The 19,120-nt window shown below is 42.9% G+C and overlaps 1 protein-coding gene and 1 long non-coding RNA gene across 14 annotated transcripts in view; one reads left to right on the forward strand and one right to left on the reverse strand.

Annotated features, from left to right (window-relative positions):
• svila (supervillin a) overlaps nt 1-19,120 on the reverse strand; it is a 36,352-nt gene that overhangs the window by 16,146 nt on the left and 1,086 nt on the right. For 2 of the 13 annotated variants that reach the window (XM_037279570.1, XM_037279567.1), the window contains exons 1-16: nt 11,182-11,715; nt 8,410-8,473; nt 7,830-7,921; nt 7,693-7,756; nt 7,482-7,624; nt 6,706-7,414; nt 6,034-6,117; nt 4,421-5,230; nt 3,946-4,095; nt 3,367-3,401; nt 2,911-2,975; nt 2,369-2,499; nt 2,037-2,126; nt 1,504-1,798; nt 916-981; nt 6-441 (exon numbers count right to left, since the gene is read on the reverse strand). In XM_037279570.1, coding sequence (XP_037135465.1) covers nt 6-441; nt 916-981; nt 1,504-1,798; nt 2,037-2,126; nt 2,369-2,499; nt 2,911-2,975; nt 3,367-3,401; nt 3,946-4,095; nt 4,421-5,230; nt 6,034-6,117; nt 6,706-7,414; nt 7,482-7,624; nt 7,693-7,756; nt 7,830-7,921; nt 8,410-8,473; nt 11,182-11,419 — 3,472 coding nt within the window. In that variant the 5' untranslated portion in view covers nt 11,420-11,715. Of the gene's footprint in view, nt 1-5; nt 442-915; nt 982-1,503; nt 1,799-2,036; nt 2,127-2,368; nt 2,500-2,910; nt 2,976-3,366; nt 3,402-3,945; nt 4,096-4,420; nt 5,231-6,033; nt 6,118-6,705; nt 7,415-7,481; nt 7,625-7,692; nt 7,757-7,829; nt 7,922-8,409; nt 8,474-11,181; nt 11,716-16,170; nt 16,312-19,120 lie in introns of those variants that run through there. The other 11 variants (XM_037279577.1, XM_037279568.1, XM_037279569.1 and 8 more) reach the window with 11 other exon arrangements.
• Nucleotides 15,596-16,294, forward strand: LOC119139151. The gene is made up of 2 exons (XR_005101307.1): nt 15,596-15,695; nt 16,254-16,294. It is a non-coding gene; the product is annotated as an uncharacterized LOC119139151 (long non-coding RNA).

Genomic DNA, 19,120 nt, shown 5'->3' on the forward strand with positions numbered 1-19,120 from the left:
CTCACCTTCACTGAATGTTCTGCGCCTCTGGAAGGCTGCATGGTCCCCTTCCTCATTTTTTTGTTCCTGCCTCTCTATCAACATGTGATGGTCTGAGTTCAGCATGGCTTCATCCAACCTCCCTCTAGATCGCCACTGCTCCTCCTCTTCCTCCCTTCTCTCTCTTCCAGCATGGGGGTGAGGCGGAGCCGCCTGCCTGACTTCTCTCTCGGGAGAGGGGAGCTTCCTCTTCCCCCCTGCCTGCTCTGTTTCGTCCTCTGCATGTCGCGAGGCTCGATAAGGCTGAGTTTGGTGGTCGTGGGGTCTCGGGCCAGGGGCGCTGGGAGGGTTGGCTTCAACTGCCGCTCGAGTGACGTGGATGTCTCCTGCGTGGTCAGTGGATAGCGTTCCTCCTCTGGACGAAGGGAGGTGTTCAAACTGAGAACCTGCATCATTGTGAAGCTAAAAAAAAGAAAGACAAATGTAAAGCATGAAAATTGGTCATAGAAGCGACGCTGTACCGCGCACAAACATCGCCTCATCAAATTACGGAGAAACATGCTGACTCATCACGGACTGACCGGCTTGATGTACTTCCTGTCCATCAAAGGGTGGCCCAAGATCACAATGCACAATCACATGCCAGCTACAACCTACACGCATATCGTGCTGTAGCCAACTCCAGGAAGTAGACCTAAAATGGTTTACCATTTAAAAATCTAATTGCAGTGACACTTGGCTGACACGGCATAACGCTGATATTGAGTCAGGACGAAATAAGACGCTCGGCCATGCAAAGATGAAATCGTTATCCCGTGCACACAAGCCACGTGATGTGCCAACAGAAATTTCTGAGAATTGGCCCCCCACACGAGCGCTGGGTCGATATTGTCGCAAGCAAGTGCACGCCTCCCTGAGGAGGGAGGGCAAGCTTACTTGGTGGAGTTCTACCGGCTTCTCACATTGCTCCTGTTCATCCTGGCTGTCTACGTCTGAAGACTCCTGAGTGGAAATACGCACAATTCTTTGGCTAACATAAAAAAAGGGGGATTTTCACTGGTTTACTTCTTTTTATGTGAGAGGTCTTGCAAATTCATGTAAAAAGCCGTGTTTTAAAAATTCTTCTTTTTTTCTTCTTCTAATTTCCTTTTGCCAGTTTTGCAACTTTAATTGATGCCTTAATTGAGTGCATTTTGAAAGGATAGTCAACTGCCTTCATGCTTGAGTGCACTTTTACGACTGACTTTTTTTGCAACTGCCATTTGCCATGATTGTGACATTTGTTTTTCACTGGAACGGAACAATTTGGTGGTTATTTTTGCAAAGTTGATGCATACAGCCATACATAGTGATTTATGACTATAAAATAAAATATCTACTATTCAGGAATTGTAGCCTTTATACAAACATTAAAAAATGTATAATATTTTATATTATATCATATAGTATTATTTTTTTTTTTTTTTTATAATATAATAGATTATTTAAGAATGTCAGCAGATACAGAAAGTGTTCTTGCCCTACCTTCTCCATGTCACCAAGAGTGATAGGTTGTGTCTGATAGCGAGCGCTGCTCCTGCGCTGGCGCGTGTCCCCCCTGACGCGAGTCACTCTGGTGGGCGGTTGAGCCAGCCGGTTAAACAGCGCCATCTTCTCCGCCAGACTGAGCGTGCAGAGGTCAGGCTCCTCCTGGGCCTGGGATTTATCATCCATTGGTGCGACCTGCTTGCAGCTCTGGGGCTCTTGCTCGGGCGGTGTTCGCTGAGCGTCTGGCGCCTGCTCGCGGGCGGTGGCGTTGTGATGCGATGATGCCTGCAGACTGCGGGGAGGATGAGGCGCAGGAAACAGAAAGGAAATACTTAGCTGTGGTCACGCAATCGAAGAAAATGCACTCTTCATGCGCTGACTATTTCAGACTCAAACACATCAGTCACATTGTAAATTAGACAGGACCTAAAAATCATGCCAGGATTTTTTTTCTTTCAAGCAATTAATGAAGATTAATCACAGACTCAGTCGGGTGCGAATTATGCCGCACACACACATATCCGGGATACCTGCTCGGAGCGAGGGCGCTGCAAACAAGGGTGGGGCTAGAGACGCGCGCTACAGCCGTGTGAACGGTCTGTGGCACATGAGTGGGGGCGCTACAGTAGTCCAGGACACGGACACACATAGTGTAGTACAACACACATTAACAGAGAAAACAGAAATCAGAAGTGTTGGTGGGAGAGGAGTTCATAATGTTGCTTGTCAGTCCACACAACTCCACATTTCATTTGAAAATTTATGGACGGATCTTACAAATGAAATGTTGGAATGCACTTTTGCGCAAACTAATATTATATTACCATGATACTTCTCGTGACAGAGCTAGTGGATGACTCACGTGGTGGCGATGACCACCTCCTCGGTGGTGACTGGCTGAGTTCTAGACCGATCCTGTGTCCGCCTCAGCCTTCGGTCCACTGCAGCATTCCTCGAACGGGGTTTGCCAGACCCAATGTTTTTCTCCAGTTCCTGATAATTAGAATAGGCGTGTCAACGAATTGTTATGATATGTTACACGGAAAATGTCCGCCTGCAAAGAGACACCGTGAGTGAATTGGCAACGGTTAGACGACAACGATGGCAAGTGTTTGGAAATAAGAGTCCAGAGACGACAGAAAATGCTTGAGGCCAATTTCACACTCATGCAGAAGGGAATGCTTGTTCTATTGCAACACACCGATCCAAAGAATGCAGTGAAAACAAATCCATTTTTACAGGTTGTTAAGTGCAACACAGTGAGCCAGAGAGTAAAAAAAAATAATGTTTTGGATTAAGAGCACGTACACCGAGCTTAAAGTTGGGCTCACTCGCATAAAAGTCGCACGCCTGTGCATGAAATGTCAAAGACGGGAAAGGTCACGGACAGAAAGTGAAGCTCACCCTGAAGAGAGAGCGCTTGGCCGCTACGCTCAGCTTGGCCCGTTCATCGAGCTTCTCTTCATCAGCTACACAGACACAAAAAGTGAGAACATTTTATTTTTTTAACCTACAGTGAGTGCAAATTTTAGACATACATTTTATTACGCGTCACACCTTCTACCATAGTGGTCCTCTTTTTGTATCGTGACTCAAAAAGGCAACAGAGAGCGCAACTGTCAATCACAGAGAATATTTGTTGCATGATGTCATGTCACATATCCTTCAGACTGTTTGTTCGTGCAGCTGTGCCACTCACACCTGTCTCAGACTCAACAGTGAGGTCAGTCACTAGTTCTGTCCTCAGTTCCTATTTGCTACCGACTATATATGGTGGGGCGGCTCACACGGTTGTAAACCAAATTGACACATATTTCAAGTTCTATAAAGAATTTGTTGTATTCACTCAAAGCACTTTACCTTGATTGGAAGCCAATTCGGAGCTCACACAGGACCTTCAAAAAGAACAAAGACAATCCAATCAGTGAGACCTCCATGCGGATAAAACTGTGACGAGCTGTTAGGAACAAAACCGAGAGCGGTCGCTCTTGACACAAGAAGCACTTTGGTGAGAGGCAGACACTTACGGTATGCTGAAAATGTTATCGTGAGTGTTAGAAGAACAGTCAAGGAAAATAAGCTTGCGAATTAGGCGGCATTACTGACCACTTCTATGATCCTAACAAAGGACAATTCATGCTTTCCACATGTAATAACCATTGCTATGAGGCCTAACAGAAACAACCTTTGACCTTAAAACATTATTTCTGTCGCCACATATTTAACTCATTCACTGCCATTGACGCCTATAGACGTCCAAGATCTATGTTAAAGGAACAAGCAGGGAATGAGTTAAGGGATGTATTCATACTCCGTTTTCTGGCTCATATAGAAATGTGATTATGGACTTAGTGCATATACAGCAACAACAAAACATTTAATAATTCTCTTTCATGCATGTTTTGGTTTTTCCATGCATTGCTGCATCCAACGCGGTACCTATCAGTCTCCTGGCGCTCAGAAGTGGTGATGGGCTGTGTCCTAAACCTCTCTGATGTCTTTCTACACTCCCCCGGATAGATATAGTGAAGGGGTCTGCGGCCCCTGCAAGAGGCTCGGTAGCCTGCTTGGCCCTGATTTGCCGCATCACTGGAGGGCCCACAGAGGAGAAGGCAAAAAGTACCCAAAGGAAAGAAAATACAGCATGTGAGGGAGAGAGAAAGTGAGCGGCGATAATTAATTTTTTTAACTGCACACTCAAAACGTAGACATTAAGCACATGCGTGGGGTCGTTTTAAAAGTACGAATATTTATTGGCCGCAATTACAAATTACGGCGCCAATAAAGAGGAAGCAGGCGTGGTGTTAGATGAGTAAGGCGTCAAGTCGGCAGCATGATAGATTTTGATTGTTAATCAAAGGGCAGCAGTTGATGTTAGCAAACAAGCGCAAGCTTCCAGAGCATCTCCACCTACGCTTCGTCTCTGCGTCTGCTCGGGGGAGTGGTGGAGCTTTCCACGTACGAATTTCTGAGCTGGGCCACAGACACACGGCTGTCCTGGTGAATCTCTGCGTTATTTTTCTTGACCTCCTGCGAATGGTGATGCAAGCTTCTATGACTTGGCTCTTGATCACCGAGATCTGCTACAGGATGGATCGGCGCTGCTTTGGGTTGAATGTGAGATGCCGACAAGCCTTTCTGGACATAAATGAGATTTTCACGCTCCCTGGACCTGTTGCTGGTTTCTTGTTGATGGCTGGTCTGCTCTGTGTGTCTGGAGGGCTCAAGTGTTTCCCATCTGGCTCTGCCTCTGTGGCCTCTTCTTGCAGGTTCTTCAATCTCAGTGAACGCTTTGGAGGACCTCATCTCATCATCTCTTCTTCCTCTATGCGGGTCTTCGGTGCTCCTCTCCCTGCGGCGGACCTCTGAGGGTAGTACTGCTTTCCTACAACGCAACAGGCCCTCTGTCCGAACGCCGCCCGTCTCCTCACTTTCTTCATCTGGGAGCTGCTCCAGTCTGGATGGAGCGCCAGAGGTCATGGACAGATAACTGGGATAACCGGCAATATCTGGAGCCCCTGGGGGCCGGGACGGAGAAAGCAGCGCTTGCGGGTGATGGTGAGGGTGGGTGTGGTTCTGCTGGGGAATCGTTGGGTCCGTGGTGTACCGCGCAGACGGCTGGTGCTGAAATTGTCTGCGATATGTCGGAGCTTCTGCGACACTTGCCGGCTCTGGGCTCCTCTGACGACAGTCCTCCTTCGCAAGCCTCTCCCTAACTCGAATTCTTCAAGGAGACAAAGAGCTGATTAATGTTGACGTTTGTATCCAGGCCAAAGTAAATTTGTATTTAATGATCAAATTAGTAATTTAATTGGATTCTGCCGAACTGCTTTGTTTTTATTGCCGAGTTTAACAACTGAAATGGGACGTTCAGCACTTGGGCTGGGACAAAAAGTTGGACAAAAAAAAAAAGGTTGATTGAATTCTTTTTTTTTTTTGTCCTCAGGCTTCGCCGGCACCTCGATGCAATAAGATGAATTTATGATAGTGCATAAATATACAGTAGCGTGCTAACCGTGTATTTCTTTTAAATAGAAAATACTCATCTTAATTGTGAATATACATGACAAGAATTAAGAATTAATTAACACAAATCAATCAAAACGGCATTATTCCTGCAAAATATGACTCTACAATATTGCAATTGGTTAATAGCTTCTATGTTATTGTGTAACATGGTACAGCCCTTCAATGTATTCCAGTGAGGGGTTCACACCAGAATGAGGTTGAGAATGAAGTTACGATCTTAGCAAAGGGAATTGAAACTCAGGACGGTGAGGATGATGACGATGGGACCGGCTGGCTGTCAAAGCTCAAAAGCAGAGATTCTTAGCTGTCATGTGATCCGTTGGAGATCTTCTATGATATATAACTGCAATTTTACTCTTAAAATGAAGTATAGGAAAAGGTTTTAAGGAGTAGAGCTACATCCTGTACTGACAGTTTAAGAATCACTGCTCTTAAGTCTTGATGGGGACAGGAACACGAGGGTGATTTGGGGGTAGACACAACCAGCTTTGGGGGTACCTCGAGGGCCAGTTGATTAAGGTGTGGGTGTCGCCATCAGCGTCAGTCTTGAGGAACCAATCAGGGCACACTTTTGCCCTTGTACTGTACATCATTGAAGGGTATATGTATAATAAGACATTTAAATAAATAAATACATAAATAAATAAATAAATATGGCCCTGACATTTTGATGATAACTGTGTGTAATACATCTTCCCTGTAATCCAGATGGCCAATCCCAGTCCTGCATGGAACTGATTAAGTGAAGATGACCAAGAGTTGTATAGTAAACCAGTGATATCATCATGCCCTGGTGTAGGACAGCTGTTGCCAATGAGTCACACCAATCTGCACACTAACTTCACTTTCCAGCACTTGAGAAGAATAACAACATGGCAAGCCCAAACAGGGTATCCAAATGAGGTAAGCGGGCATTCAAGAAGAGGAGTGCGAATAAAGATATCGTGACCCCCCACTAACATCTCCCGTTGCTAGCAGTATTACAACAGCGTGGCCTAGAGTTGAACTAGAAGTTTCTCAATGAGTCATATTTTGTCACGGCGTAAACGAGAAGAAGGGTCGGATCAAATCAGATCATGGGAATACGCCAAAGAAAACAGATCATTTTAAGTTCACGGTAACAAGGCAATAACTTTTAAAGGGAAAAGAACGAGCATCAAGAGTACTCACCCATGTCTGGTGAGTATGTTATGGGCCTGCTGCTCGATAAAGAAGTCACCAGGTGACACGCCGTGTTTGGGTGAGGGGACAGAAGGTCGTCTGCTCATCTTGGGCGAGCTTGGCGGCGCGCCTGTGCCGGTGTGGTCCCGAGCAGGCACGCTGGCGCTGGAGGACAATGATGTAACATCCATGTAAGTGGACGGCTCAGGAGCGGCTGCTCTGCGTTGATTCTCCAGGTTCATGAGTCGCTCCCTCTCTGAGAAGGAATCCACTCTGCTTCGACTCATTTCATAGCCCGCCTCGGGATGGCTCTGTTGGGGTGCGCTTTGCCCTCGCCTCGGACTACTGGTGGAAGTCATAGCGAGGTTTCTCTCTTCATCCGGGACAAACTCCGCTTTGTTACGCCTTTCGGGGCCATCGGGCTCTTTAAGAGGACGAGTGTACCGGGATGGATGGTCCATGTCTGGCTCCAGGTCCAAAGAGATACCATAGCGCTCAGCCAGCTGCCGACGGCGCTCCGCCTTGTAGCGGGCAATGCGTTCAGCTTTGGACTCGAGCTCTGGACCACCTTTGCTGGATGATGGTGATGAATTGTGATCAGCGTGATTGGAGGCTTTCAGATCAGATCTATGTTGAGTTCTGGACTGTCGCTCAGGAACTACCGGCTGCATACTATCTGGATTTTCTAACTCTTCCATTCCATATCTTTGCACTGTAACTACAAGAGGCGCACGTTAGTCTTTTCGATATGATCAACTAAGTATTGAGTCATTGTCGGATCTCACCACCACATGGCTCGCATGAGTCAGAAGCTCTCGTGTATCGCGGTGTATCTTCTTCCAGAAGACGATTGGCCACCAAATTGGGCAGGACAGATGGATGCGGCTCCCCCTCGATGCCTTCCAATCGCCGGGTGATGCGCTCCTTCCTAAGCACGTGGACACGTATGACATTTTAATCACGAGTAGACTCAATAGGAGGCCATCATCTCCCCACCTGTTCATTTCCAAGTCACTCGTGCTTGTGGTGATGCCTTCAAATCGTTTCCTCAACTCAGAGACTTAAGAGGGATCGTGATTAAAATGTTGACCATCATTTGCAAAAATAAACTAAACATATAAACAATGACATACCTTTGTTGAGATTAGCCAAGAGACTAACATCTATATCTTTCGTAACTTTGATTGGGTCACCTTTTTCGTCCAAAGAGAATTCTTTTTGGAAGCTGAGGGTTAAAACAAAAGTCATATTACTGCCTTTAGAAACAGGAATGCCATTCAGCAAGGATTTTGAATTACGATACAGTTCAGCTCGACTCACACAGATACACAACGAATCTCTCTTCAGTTATTCGGGATTTAATCTAAAACCGCAAAAGATCTGATCCAGATGTGAAAAATTAAAACAACACTACACTGTGTGTTTTTGTCCCTTCCAGAAACCACAATGTTGTTGAACCTCATTTACAAAACTCCATTGACGATGCTGATTTCTTTCCCACACTTGTGTTCCTGCTGCAAAGGTAACGTAACAGGCTGGGTGGAGTATTTGACAGCCTGCCAGAATGCAGAGCAGTGCTTCTAATGCTGCAGTAAGAGCTAGCACGCTACAAGGTGACATGATGCATTTATTTAACTAGACATGGACACTGGTTGTATTTTTACCATCATTTTTATTCATAGAGTCAAAAATGTCATTCTTATACCATCTTACCTAAGAGCTCTCCTCTGAAGCAATGTGCTTTTGCCAATTGTGATAGAGCTGTCACTTGGGAGTCCTGAGAAGAGAGGATAGAAATATTTCATGATTAGTCTTTAGAACCCATCATTAAACAAGCTTGCTGGCTCTTCTACGAATGTCGTATTGCGAGATACAGAAGTCGTTATGGAATGACGTCATTGCGAGATACAGAAGTCGTTATGGAATGACGTCATTGCGTTTGTATCTTAAGGATTTGTGTGTGTGTGTGTGGGGGGGGGTCTTTTTAGAAACAGCTGGTGTGTCACAGGGATTGTTAAGTCTGATCACACATCAAGGTTGCTGTCCAAGTGCAAGTTGGGACAATGCCAGAGAGAGTCCAGCACATTAATGTATCTGAGCGGCTTGAAAAATGAAAGACAGTCCAAGGAGAAACGACTCTTACTTCCTAAAACCACAAACACACTGTCCACTCCACAAAGTCTATTTTTTTCGGAATCGGTTTGTTGCAATTCTTGGACCCGAGTGGTTCGATCCAGGAAGCTTCATGACAAACATGTGGTCTCACTCCATCCCCCTCAAAGTTCACTTCAGGGTTGAATCACACCAACGGCTTCACTTTGCTCCACCCAAAATCTTCCCCTTGAGACAGCTCACCCCGAACACCCACACACATTCTACCACCCTAATCTCTAATCAGATGGTTCTATTAGCGTTGATGCTTTAAATCAGTCCCACTTGAATACATGGGAAGAAAGAAGGATTATTTACAGAGGGCAGTGTGCCTGCCTGTGTTTGGGGAGGGGTCTGGTATTGTTTCAGCTGGTCGGAATACGGTCCGTGCAAGACCTGAAGATGTCCGTCTTCGGTTGACGGCGTACTAATGGTGTGATTGAAAAACTCGTGAAAACCGACTCAAACAAGAAAACAGTCTTACATCAGATCTTGATGAATGGATGTCTCTGTAAAATATCAATGGCTATAAATCTGTCATTAATGATACTTTGTTAAATAGTCATGTCATCAAAGTGTTTATTTTCTGGCTTGACTCACACAAAGTAGAGAAAGATGTTATTTTCACTGGAATATACTGGCAGCAATGGTGAAAGATTTTTGGAAACACCAACACAGTGTGTACAAAGTGCTCAATTCCGGAAAAAACAAAATCACATCATTATGGCATCACTGAAGACATCTAACTCTGAAAAATCAAACTGACATGACCATTTTGGATATAACAAATCTCAAGAAAGTAAATACAGACACTGAAGTCATTTCTATTTTGCTGTAAACAAAATATTTTCTCCTTCTGGGGCTGCTTTTGTGTACAAATACTTGAAAGCTAAAATGTATCAGCTTTACACCGAATGCACAGAAACACTATGCCTGAAAGAGACGACAAAAAAATCTCCTGGAATGCCTCTTAACGATACCCGAGCTGTCAAAGAATGATGTCATGGATCATTGAGCCGTTACTCGGAATCTTAAGCACGGGTTTTGAGTAATAACATCAGAGTTCACAATACAAATCTATTAAAAGATCAGCTGCCTAGAAGGAAACCAAATATCAACATGAGTGCAACATCAAGTGAAGTCAAACCAAAGAGCCAAGAGGGGGAGAGCATATGTTCAAGGTGTGATATAGGATTAACTTTGATGCTCGGGATTACAGCGTCCAAAAGAAAACGTGTCATGCTTTAACTGACGGCATTACATCACACCGTGTGTGTGCGTGTGCATGTAGACGTCTACAAGCAATTACACATATACTCAGTCAGCCTTCATCATTCATTGAGGGGGACAACCTCAAATTGTGACTAAAGCCTCACTGAGAACAGCTTAGAAGGCAAAACAGATGGGGGCATCAAAACCCCAGGCGAGGCCAAGGCTGCAAACATGTTAAGATTTAAGAAAAAGGCTCCACAATAAGCCAATTAGGGCTTTCAATGCCAATAAGAACTACAATGCCACTAACTGTGAAAGACGGAATAATCCTAATTTAAAACTAGACACCATAGAGCAATTTAAGTATTGTTCTTTTAGATCATGAGTACTAAGTACAGTAAAAAAAACAGTTCTGGGCAAGAAAACAGGCAGCCAAGAACATCGATGTTCAATCAAGCGATCATCGGGGATAAAAGCCTCAAACTGTGAGCGGCTTCTTGTGGATTGCAAGCTATTCCCACCTGGGGGAAACAGGTCTCAACACTCAGTCTTCACTCGGGAAAGATCACAAAGACGAGAGGTAATGAGAAGCAGCCACAGATCAGTCAACAGTGCAAAATTATTTGCACATACTCAGACTCCATCACATACTGTCAATATATATTATCTATTAAAGGTTTTCTAACAATATATCATAAAAAAATTGAAATTAAATATTCAATACAAGAGCTGTATAGCGTATTCTGCTTTACTAATGCTAATAGTCCGTTTTGATTGACACTTTCAGATGTATTATTATAAAAAAAGATTCAGTACATAAGCTTAAAGAGCATCACTAAGATGAATATGTTTTTTGTTTCTCATGGTTTGAGACCAGGTGCTTTCCTAAAAAAAAAAAAAAAAAAAAAATGGCAGAGTTAAGAGTGCTTTATCTTTGCTCGGCTGTCCTTGGAGGCTCCAGCTGCGGTGCAATGACAGCTGGTGGGAAAGAAGGACACTGAGCAGAGAAGAAGCAAGTCTGCTCTGCATCACCTGACAACTTCTGCGATTTTATCAATCGGAGTAATCTGTCATCAACTCCAAAAACATCAGACCAGAGCAGAAGAGATCCGATTCTCTTACCTTCACCGCAAAACTTGACATGGCTTAGATAATTGGAAATCCACGGGTTCCGGTACATTTTGACAAACAAAGCAAAAAGTTCGAGGAGATGGTGAATCCAAAAAAGGAAAGCGCTGCAGCCGCAGAAGCGGTGATGCAGCACAAAGCAGTTTTGACAAAGCTTTGGGACAGAGTGAAGCGAGAGAGCGAGCCAATGAGAGGGAGAGCGAGAGAGAGAGACGGTGAAGTCAGGTAGCATTCAAGTCAGGGAGGAGAGAGCGTAAAGAGCCTAGCTGCAGGAAAGGAAAGGAGGTCCTGGTTAGTTTTCTCCCAACCCACTCACTTTGCCCACTACCACAACAACATGCAAAGCTGATGCACATGCTAAGCTCATTAACCAAGGCCCGATGACACAGGCAAATGACAGCCGAGTGGTTTGAGTAAGCACACAGAGGAGCAAAAAAAAAAAAAAAAAAAAGATGAGTGAGTGAGTGAGCGAGCGAGAGGCAAGAAAAAGATGGGAGTGTCCGAGGAGAGCGCTGCTTTCCAAATCCTTGGCTTCTAAACACCAGTGGGGTGCCAAAGAAACCCGTGCTGAACATGAGGGGAAGGGGAGAGTGGCGAGATGGGAGTGAACCAAAGTGAGAGGGACAAGAAGAGAGAGCAGAAAAAAACCCTCTCAGCCTGATGAGAAATTCCACTCCTCGTCCAGCGAGGATTAAATAAAAAGGGACAGAGACAGGAAGGCAGATAAGATTAGACGCATTGGAATAAGAAAATACGAAAATATGAATGTAGAAGAGCAACTGGATCTAACTCAGTAGCACAAACCCAACAGGCAGTGGCGGCGCTAGACGGGGGGGGGAAAGGGGGCACAGCCTCCTACCCTGAAATATGCATAGTGACCAATTCATATTTTTACACTAAATGTGCCTCTCCTCCTCACTAAAACACATTAACCACTAATTCAGATGATCACATCTGTGAACGCCAAAAACAGGACACGAAAACTTGCAGACTCACAGCTGTCGTGTACGTCAGGGTGTCAATGATGAGCTTATCGCTGCACTGAGAAGGCCTCACAAGGAGCCTGGCATGGAGCCCAACGTGGTTATTCCGACGCTGACGGCAAAAACGGTGCCGTGTATCTTATCTATCTCCGGCATACACAGTAAACCTGTCAACGTGAGCTAGGTCATTCATGACATATTCATCTCCCTGGGCTACCAATATAAAAGTACGCCATTTTAAGGGACAATTTGCAATAATGGGAGCAAAATAATGGATAGAAAACCTTACATGGTAGCCTAGTCTGGGTTGAGAAGATCTTTACATCGGCCGAGATGAGGTCACGTAAACGCGCAGCTCCAAACCCGAAGACAAATTCTGCGTTCTGTAATGCTATCATCACTTCTTGCATTTCCAACCACGTAACACCTGCGTACAGGTATGTCCGTCTCACTTGTTGGTAATGTTTGTGTGTTTTGACTCATCCGTCAAAGATGAGATCAGCCCCGCCAAAAAATGGTTACTACCCTGTTATTAGAAACGATGACTGCTGGCAATGGGCAAGACCTTACAGGTTACGGCTTCAACGCTTCTCTGGGTCTGAAACCTTGGTGGAGAATTTTAGGGTCAGTTTAATGTAGAGAAATATCTGGGAATGTTTCAAACCTGAAATTACAGTTGGATCAAAGAGAGCAGAATGGGTCAAAGGTCAGTGACAAACAAATCCACACAAAGTGGTAAAGTGGATTGATTCCAGGATACAGTAAGGAATTGTTTTCCTAAAAAAAAAAAAAAAAACTGCAGCAAAGCGCAAAGAGAGCACGAAAAGGTCGCTGGTCTTGAATTAAAGCAGACTGTCCACAATAATTTCCTCTGATGTTCACATCATTTTGTGGTTAACATTTTTATGCCAAGAGATACATTTATTACTTGCGCCGGACCTTTGTTCTTCCGTCTCTCTCTGCTATAACATTTACTAAATCTGAAATTAAAAGGGTTCATTGAAAACCAGGATTGTAGGAATATGCTCATGTTTTTTTTATGCGGCATTCAATTGTATATCATACAAGACCAGACCTGCCAAAGAAAATATCGGCTAAGAGTAAAAATTTCAAAATGTCCCCAAATGCAAACTTGAACTGTAACAACTACACAAAGCAACCCTGTGAAGTGAAATATAATATATATAATTTAGCCAAAATAAATGTCCTAACAAGAGATCAAAAGAGTTCTATTAGGTGAAGTGGTAATTTGTTGATAATTCATACGCGCAAAGTTGCTCTACCATATCAAATCGTATCAGCGAATCACAATAGTGAAATTAAACAGCTCAGAGAAGCAGACAAGCATAACAAAGTTGTTCCTCTCCACTAATCACCTCCCCAGATGTTCAGTCAACTAAACTGGATGATTTCAGCCTGGACAAGCTCACATGTGCAGTCAGTCATTATTAGATAAACACTTCCAGACAATTATTTTTGCCCTCAAGACAACCTCTGGTACACAATAGCGTTGCAGCAGGTCTGTTAGCAGTCACAAATAATGGCCGCATCACCTTCCTGCTCCAAAAACTCAGATTAGGGGAAACACAGGAAAAGGAGGAAGGAAGTATTTATTTATTTATTTCAAAGTCAAATTTATTAATTTACTGTATGAGAGACCTCCGACTTCAATCTTCATAATCAGCTTCCCTATCACAACCGCCACAAACACAAAACTTTCCATTCCCACTAAAAATAGACACACAAGGACAATTCTGACCTCATGTGACAATTTGACTTTCTATTAACAGACGGCAGCACGCACACGTTGGCATGGCTTTCTTAAAATAAACCAGATAAGCATTCTCAACTTTGCTTTTTGCGTTGACAAGTGAAGTGCTACAGAAGTCTAGCGATGCTTCTCATTTAAAAACAAAAGCAAAAAAAAAAAAAAACTGTGATTTCACTTGAATGAAATCTGTCCCTCTAATCTCTGCATATTGAATACCTGTTACAAATTGCAATCATGATTCTTTGTAGACAAACAGGCGCCCTAGAATGAACGCACATTTGTGTGCTTCATTCTGACACTTAGTCCACATCTGGTCTTGGGTGCTCCAAAATGCAGAATACGCGGTTGATTGCATTTGCCGGCGATTTGTTTCCATCGCTTAAGTGCCATGGACAGCTTCCCAATTGGAACCGCTAACCTGAAGGAGAAAAACATTGCAAAGAATAGAGAGGCATTGGTGGGAAGGATTTTCTCTAATTCCTTATATTCTTAAACAAGAGTCTAGTAAATTATTGGTTGTATACTATATTGTACAGGGCCATATCCACTGGCGGCGCTAGGCGGGGGGGGCAGAGGGCACTGTCACCCCCATGTGGTTGGATCCCCCAGACCATTTGGGTATTTTCCAATTTCTAATTCTTATCCACATCTGTCCCCTGTCGGGTACAAATAATGAATCTTCACCAGGATTTTTTTTTTTAGATTTTGGGGGGGGGTTGTAAAAAAAAAAAAAAAAAAATGGCCGCCAATGGCCATACCTGCAGCTAAGGAAGCCTCTAACAGAGTTCGAATCACAGGTCAGTGTCAGGGACAAACAGTTCACTCAAAGTCTCAAAAGACTATTAGTAGCTCGTCATAATTAATAATTATAATTAATAATAAACGAGGGCTGGTGGGTTTTAAATAAATGAGAAGAGGTTGTGGCAAGGTAAATATGCACTTAAGACCACCACGTGAGGTGACCGGGATTAGGCCTTCTGACAAGACTTAAAATGTAACACCAAACCTAAACTGATTTGCAGCTAAGGCAAAGAGGAGCACCTGGTTACTGTGGATAAGTCAATTGTTTTGAAAACTAATTTGACTAATACTACTGCCATTGACGGCTATCGACATCCAAAATCCATTTTAACTGGGCTGGCAGTTAATACACGATCCTTGTGAAGCTCAGGTTTCCCTAAATAACACCCAAAGACAAAACACTGGCACTTGACCCCATAAGGAGATAAAATGAGGTAGAGGTGAGCCAGTTAAACCACAGTGACACTACAATCGTTCACTGAGAAAAGGGAGGTGTAACGAAGACTATCACAACACCACGCTCCACACCGTCTTCCTGACAACACTCCACCCCCAACGTTCAAAATCAGACCATCAAACGAAACCAGGGCTTGTGTATATATTTGGGGCAGGATTTAAAAATAAACCAGCCACCCGGATCACCACAATTAAAATCCTGCATATGTCCTACTTTATTTGACATTCAGGAATAAAAGTAATTTAATGTTCGTTTTTGCACATGAAACTAAAAAAGAATTGAAATGATTTCATGGTTTTGCTCAACACGCATGGGAGTACAAGCGCCAAGTGGTAGCTTTTGAATTTGAATGGAAAAACTTGGGGGAATGTTTGGTGTGTGTGTGTGTGTTGCCGTGCTAGGCAGCACTCTATTTCTGTCGGGGTTCTGACAGGAGAAGAGCAGGTGCAGCACAATGAACAACTGCAGACCATCGTTTAGTCGTCAAAGCGGCAGAGTGAGTCACATTTCGAGAGCCACCGTCTGACACTAACTGCTTATTTTGATCAATCTTGTCAACTGACATCCAAAACAGCTTGGAACATTTGTCACATAGATCCATAAATACGTGAAATTACTTCACTTTAGCTTAACCAAAATGTATAAATGATCAAAATAGTTTTGTAGAATTCAGAACGAGACTTCTTTGTCCCAACCAAATTAATTAAATATTCGACCAGCTCAAGTATTGATATAAAGTTGACTTACTGTACTTTACTAATAACGAAAAATAAAAAATATATATTTTCACAACAAATGTATCATAACATTCTTAGTCCAGGATCATTTTAGGAAACCTAACTAAATTTGTTATATATATAAAAAAATAAAAATAAAAAAATCATAGTAAACATTTCAAGTCAGCCAAAAGATTTTCATTACTTTGTCCTTCAGGGCTTAACATTTCCCCAAACAAAATAAAATCCACATACCTTCTTGATCTTCCTAGCCAGCCATTAAATTTGAAGTTGAAAATGTTCAGTCAGTTTTAGATGTTTCTCCCTGTTTTTGGAAGATTGGAGCTCTGGAGACTTATGGAACAAGACTACTGGGACGTAATAGATGGACTGAAGGGTCAACATGCCGTGGCAACAACCCCCCCACTCACTTTCCATCTACGACCCTCCTTTAGGGGGTCCATGTGTCGTGGATACATCTGCAGCATGCGTGAAACCAACGGGAGGGGTGATAAATTTAGAACGGTGCTTTCCCACTTCATCAACACCAAGTCAGATCAATCAGATGATGAGTGTGACAAGTGGCAGTCATATGTGACAAAGTGGAACACGTTAAAAATGACAAGGCGGCTTATGTAAGATAAGAGAACTTGTTTTAAACTAAAGTTTAATATTGATAAGCATGATTAATAGTTGGTGTACTATGCAACATAATGATAAATTCAAAAGTGTGCTCAGTGTCATGAAATGAATAAACATTCGGCAAACAGCACCCTCTAGTGTTTATAGACGGTATATCCACTACAATTTCTGGTACTGTCTTGTTTTTTTTTTTTGGCACTGCCTGTCATATTGTTCTGTAATTTAATCACAGAACTTATTATTAAAAAATAAAATTATATAGGAGCTCCATTTTCCCTTAAATACTGTATATAAACAGAAGCTGAAATGTTAACTTGAGGCAAAGTGTTTGCCCTGCAGAAAAAGCCTCACTCAGCAATCTATAGTCCGGTATAACCTGCCTGAGCTTAGAGATTTGAACACAATACTAAGTCCAGAAACCATCTAGCAGCAGAATCAAGCATTAAGCATGGAGTAAAAAAAATATATGTAATGTATAAGTGGGAAAAGTAACTCCACCATGATTAAATAAACATAACTCAACTGTGTTCCTTTTTTTCAATGCATGCCCATCGGCAGAATAAATTTTACATGAGCTTACAGCATCTCCAAAAAATGAATACAGCAGCTTCCAAAAAGTCCCAACTTCACCTCTTCTTTACTGCTCTGTCTCAATTAGCGCAACACAGCTAATTCATCCAAGCTGTCCGCTCCCCATAACGCATGGTGAGCAGCCAGATGTGCCGGTGTTTTTCATCAAGATTTGTTTCTCTTGCAAAACACTCCATTTTACGCCCTTTTGCAAACTTGACTGAGCACAAATCATTTTTAATTTAGTAGCCACAAATTGAGAGTGGAAAAGCCAAGGAGTGCTTGCAATAAAGTAGTTATTCGGGGTATGTTTACACAACAACAAACACTGTCGTGAGCATGCCAGGCTAGGAGTTGGTGAATTATAAAGCCACACAAAGAACCATCAACAAACACATGAACATGATTCACCCTCTTTTGTGATCAGCACTAACTGGCAAAATATGTTTGGTGGGGAATAACCAGCTGAGGTCACGCACTTGGATGATTTTGACATCAGATGAAATGGTATCATGCCAGATCTACCAGAAGGCTTCAATCCAGAAATAGAATCAGTTTGTCAATCAGGCAACATGACCACATTTAGTCTGAAGGACGGGCAAAACAACATATAGAAGCTTTTTGTATCCTCACTGACTCAAGCCTTGCCTTTCAGCATGAGTCATGTTCCCGAGACTAAAAAGAGTCAACATCCCTATGATGGTAATCATTACACTATAAAAAATGCCAGGCATGCTGTGTGCGTACGTTGTGATCTATTTTGGAAGTGTGTCACTGTGTGTTTTTTGCGCTAAAAATGTAGGCAACCGGCTTTTTTTTTGTGGTGCATGAAGATTAGCGAAGAAGGTTTATCTCCACTACTGACTGACTGCAATTAACCACACGTATACGTGCGTGAGCTTGGCAACATTGCCTATTGTGTCATCGCAGCAGCTGTTTCGGTCTCAAATTTCCAACATCTACGCAAAGTTGCCCCATTAGACCCAACTGGATTGTTAGACGATGGCCAATCAGTGTGAGTCAAGTCAAGTCAAGTCAAGTTTATTTGTATAGCCCTAAATCACAAGCAGTCTCAAAGGGCTTCACATAGACAAAAATTGACAATTATTCTCAAAGCCTCAGGTATCTATGCAGACAAGAATGTCAGCTCTTCATAGGGGAGGGGGTGTTTGTGTACTGACCTCTCCCGGCCTCACGGCAAGAAACTTGCAAATGAGAAGTGGAAGGGGCCAGCAAACTGTTGGGCAGCTGGATCGAGTTGCTACAGGAGACCGACGTTAACAATTATAGAGCTCTCGTAATCTGCCAATCATTCCAGTTCTATATATATTTACAGAAGTTTCGGGTAAAATCCTAAAATGATATTTTGATGTCTTGTTTTGAGTCTGTTGTGGTGTTAATATTGCAGCCGGTCTGTGATACATTAAACAGTGAGTTGCTGATTCAGTGGATTTTTCAGCAGCCCATTTAAGGCTTTGTTTCTTCATCCTGCTTTAAATGTGTGTCAAATTAGATTTAAGAAGTGAAGTCACCAAAAGGTTGCTCAGGAGCGAACATTATAGGCAAATTATCGTAAATTTTAGATGAATTACAACTCATAATAAAGAAATTTGCTTTTAAGTCAATTGTGATCTGCAACATGATAGTCATCCAAAAAACAAATGGCAATAAAATCTAACCAAAAAAAAAAAAAAAACAGTAGACATCTGAACAATGGAAAAATAGTGAGAACAAAAGAGGTGCGGTTATTGTGAATGATTTAGTTTGCATGTTTTTATTTCAAAGTCATGGCAACGCAGCACTCCCAAACCATACTTTCAACATGATGTGATGGTTAGTCAACAACATTAAACATGGAAAAAAAAAAAGACTCAATTCATGTAAATTACAGGTGGGGCCTCCTCTCACCATTGTGGTCTCCCAAAAGAAGAGCATCTGCTTCCAATAGCCCATCTCGCCTTCAACCTCCTCCTCCTTTGAGGGGCACACATGA

Source organism: Syngnathus acus, chromosome 20, assembly GCF_901709675.1.
Source record: "Syngnathus acus chromosome 20, fSynAcu1.2, whole genome shotgun sequence".
Classification (NCBI taxonomy): Eukaryota; Metazoa; Chordata; class Actinopteri; order Syngnathiformes; family Syngnathidae; genus Syngnathus; species Syngnathus acus.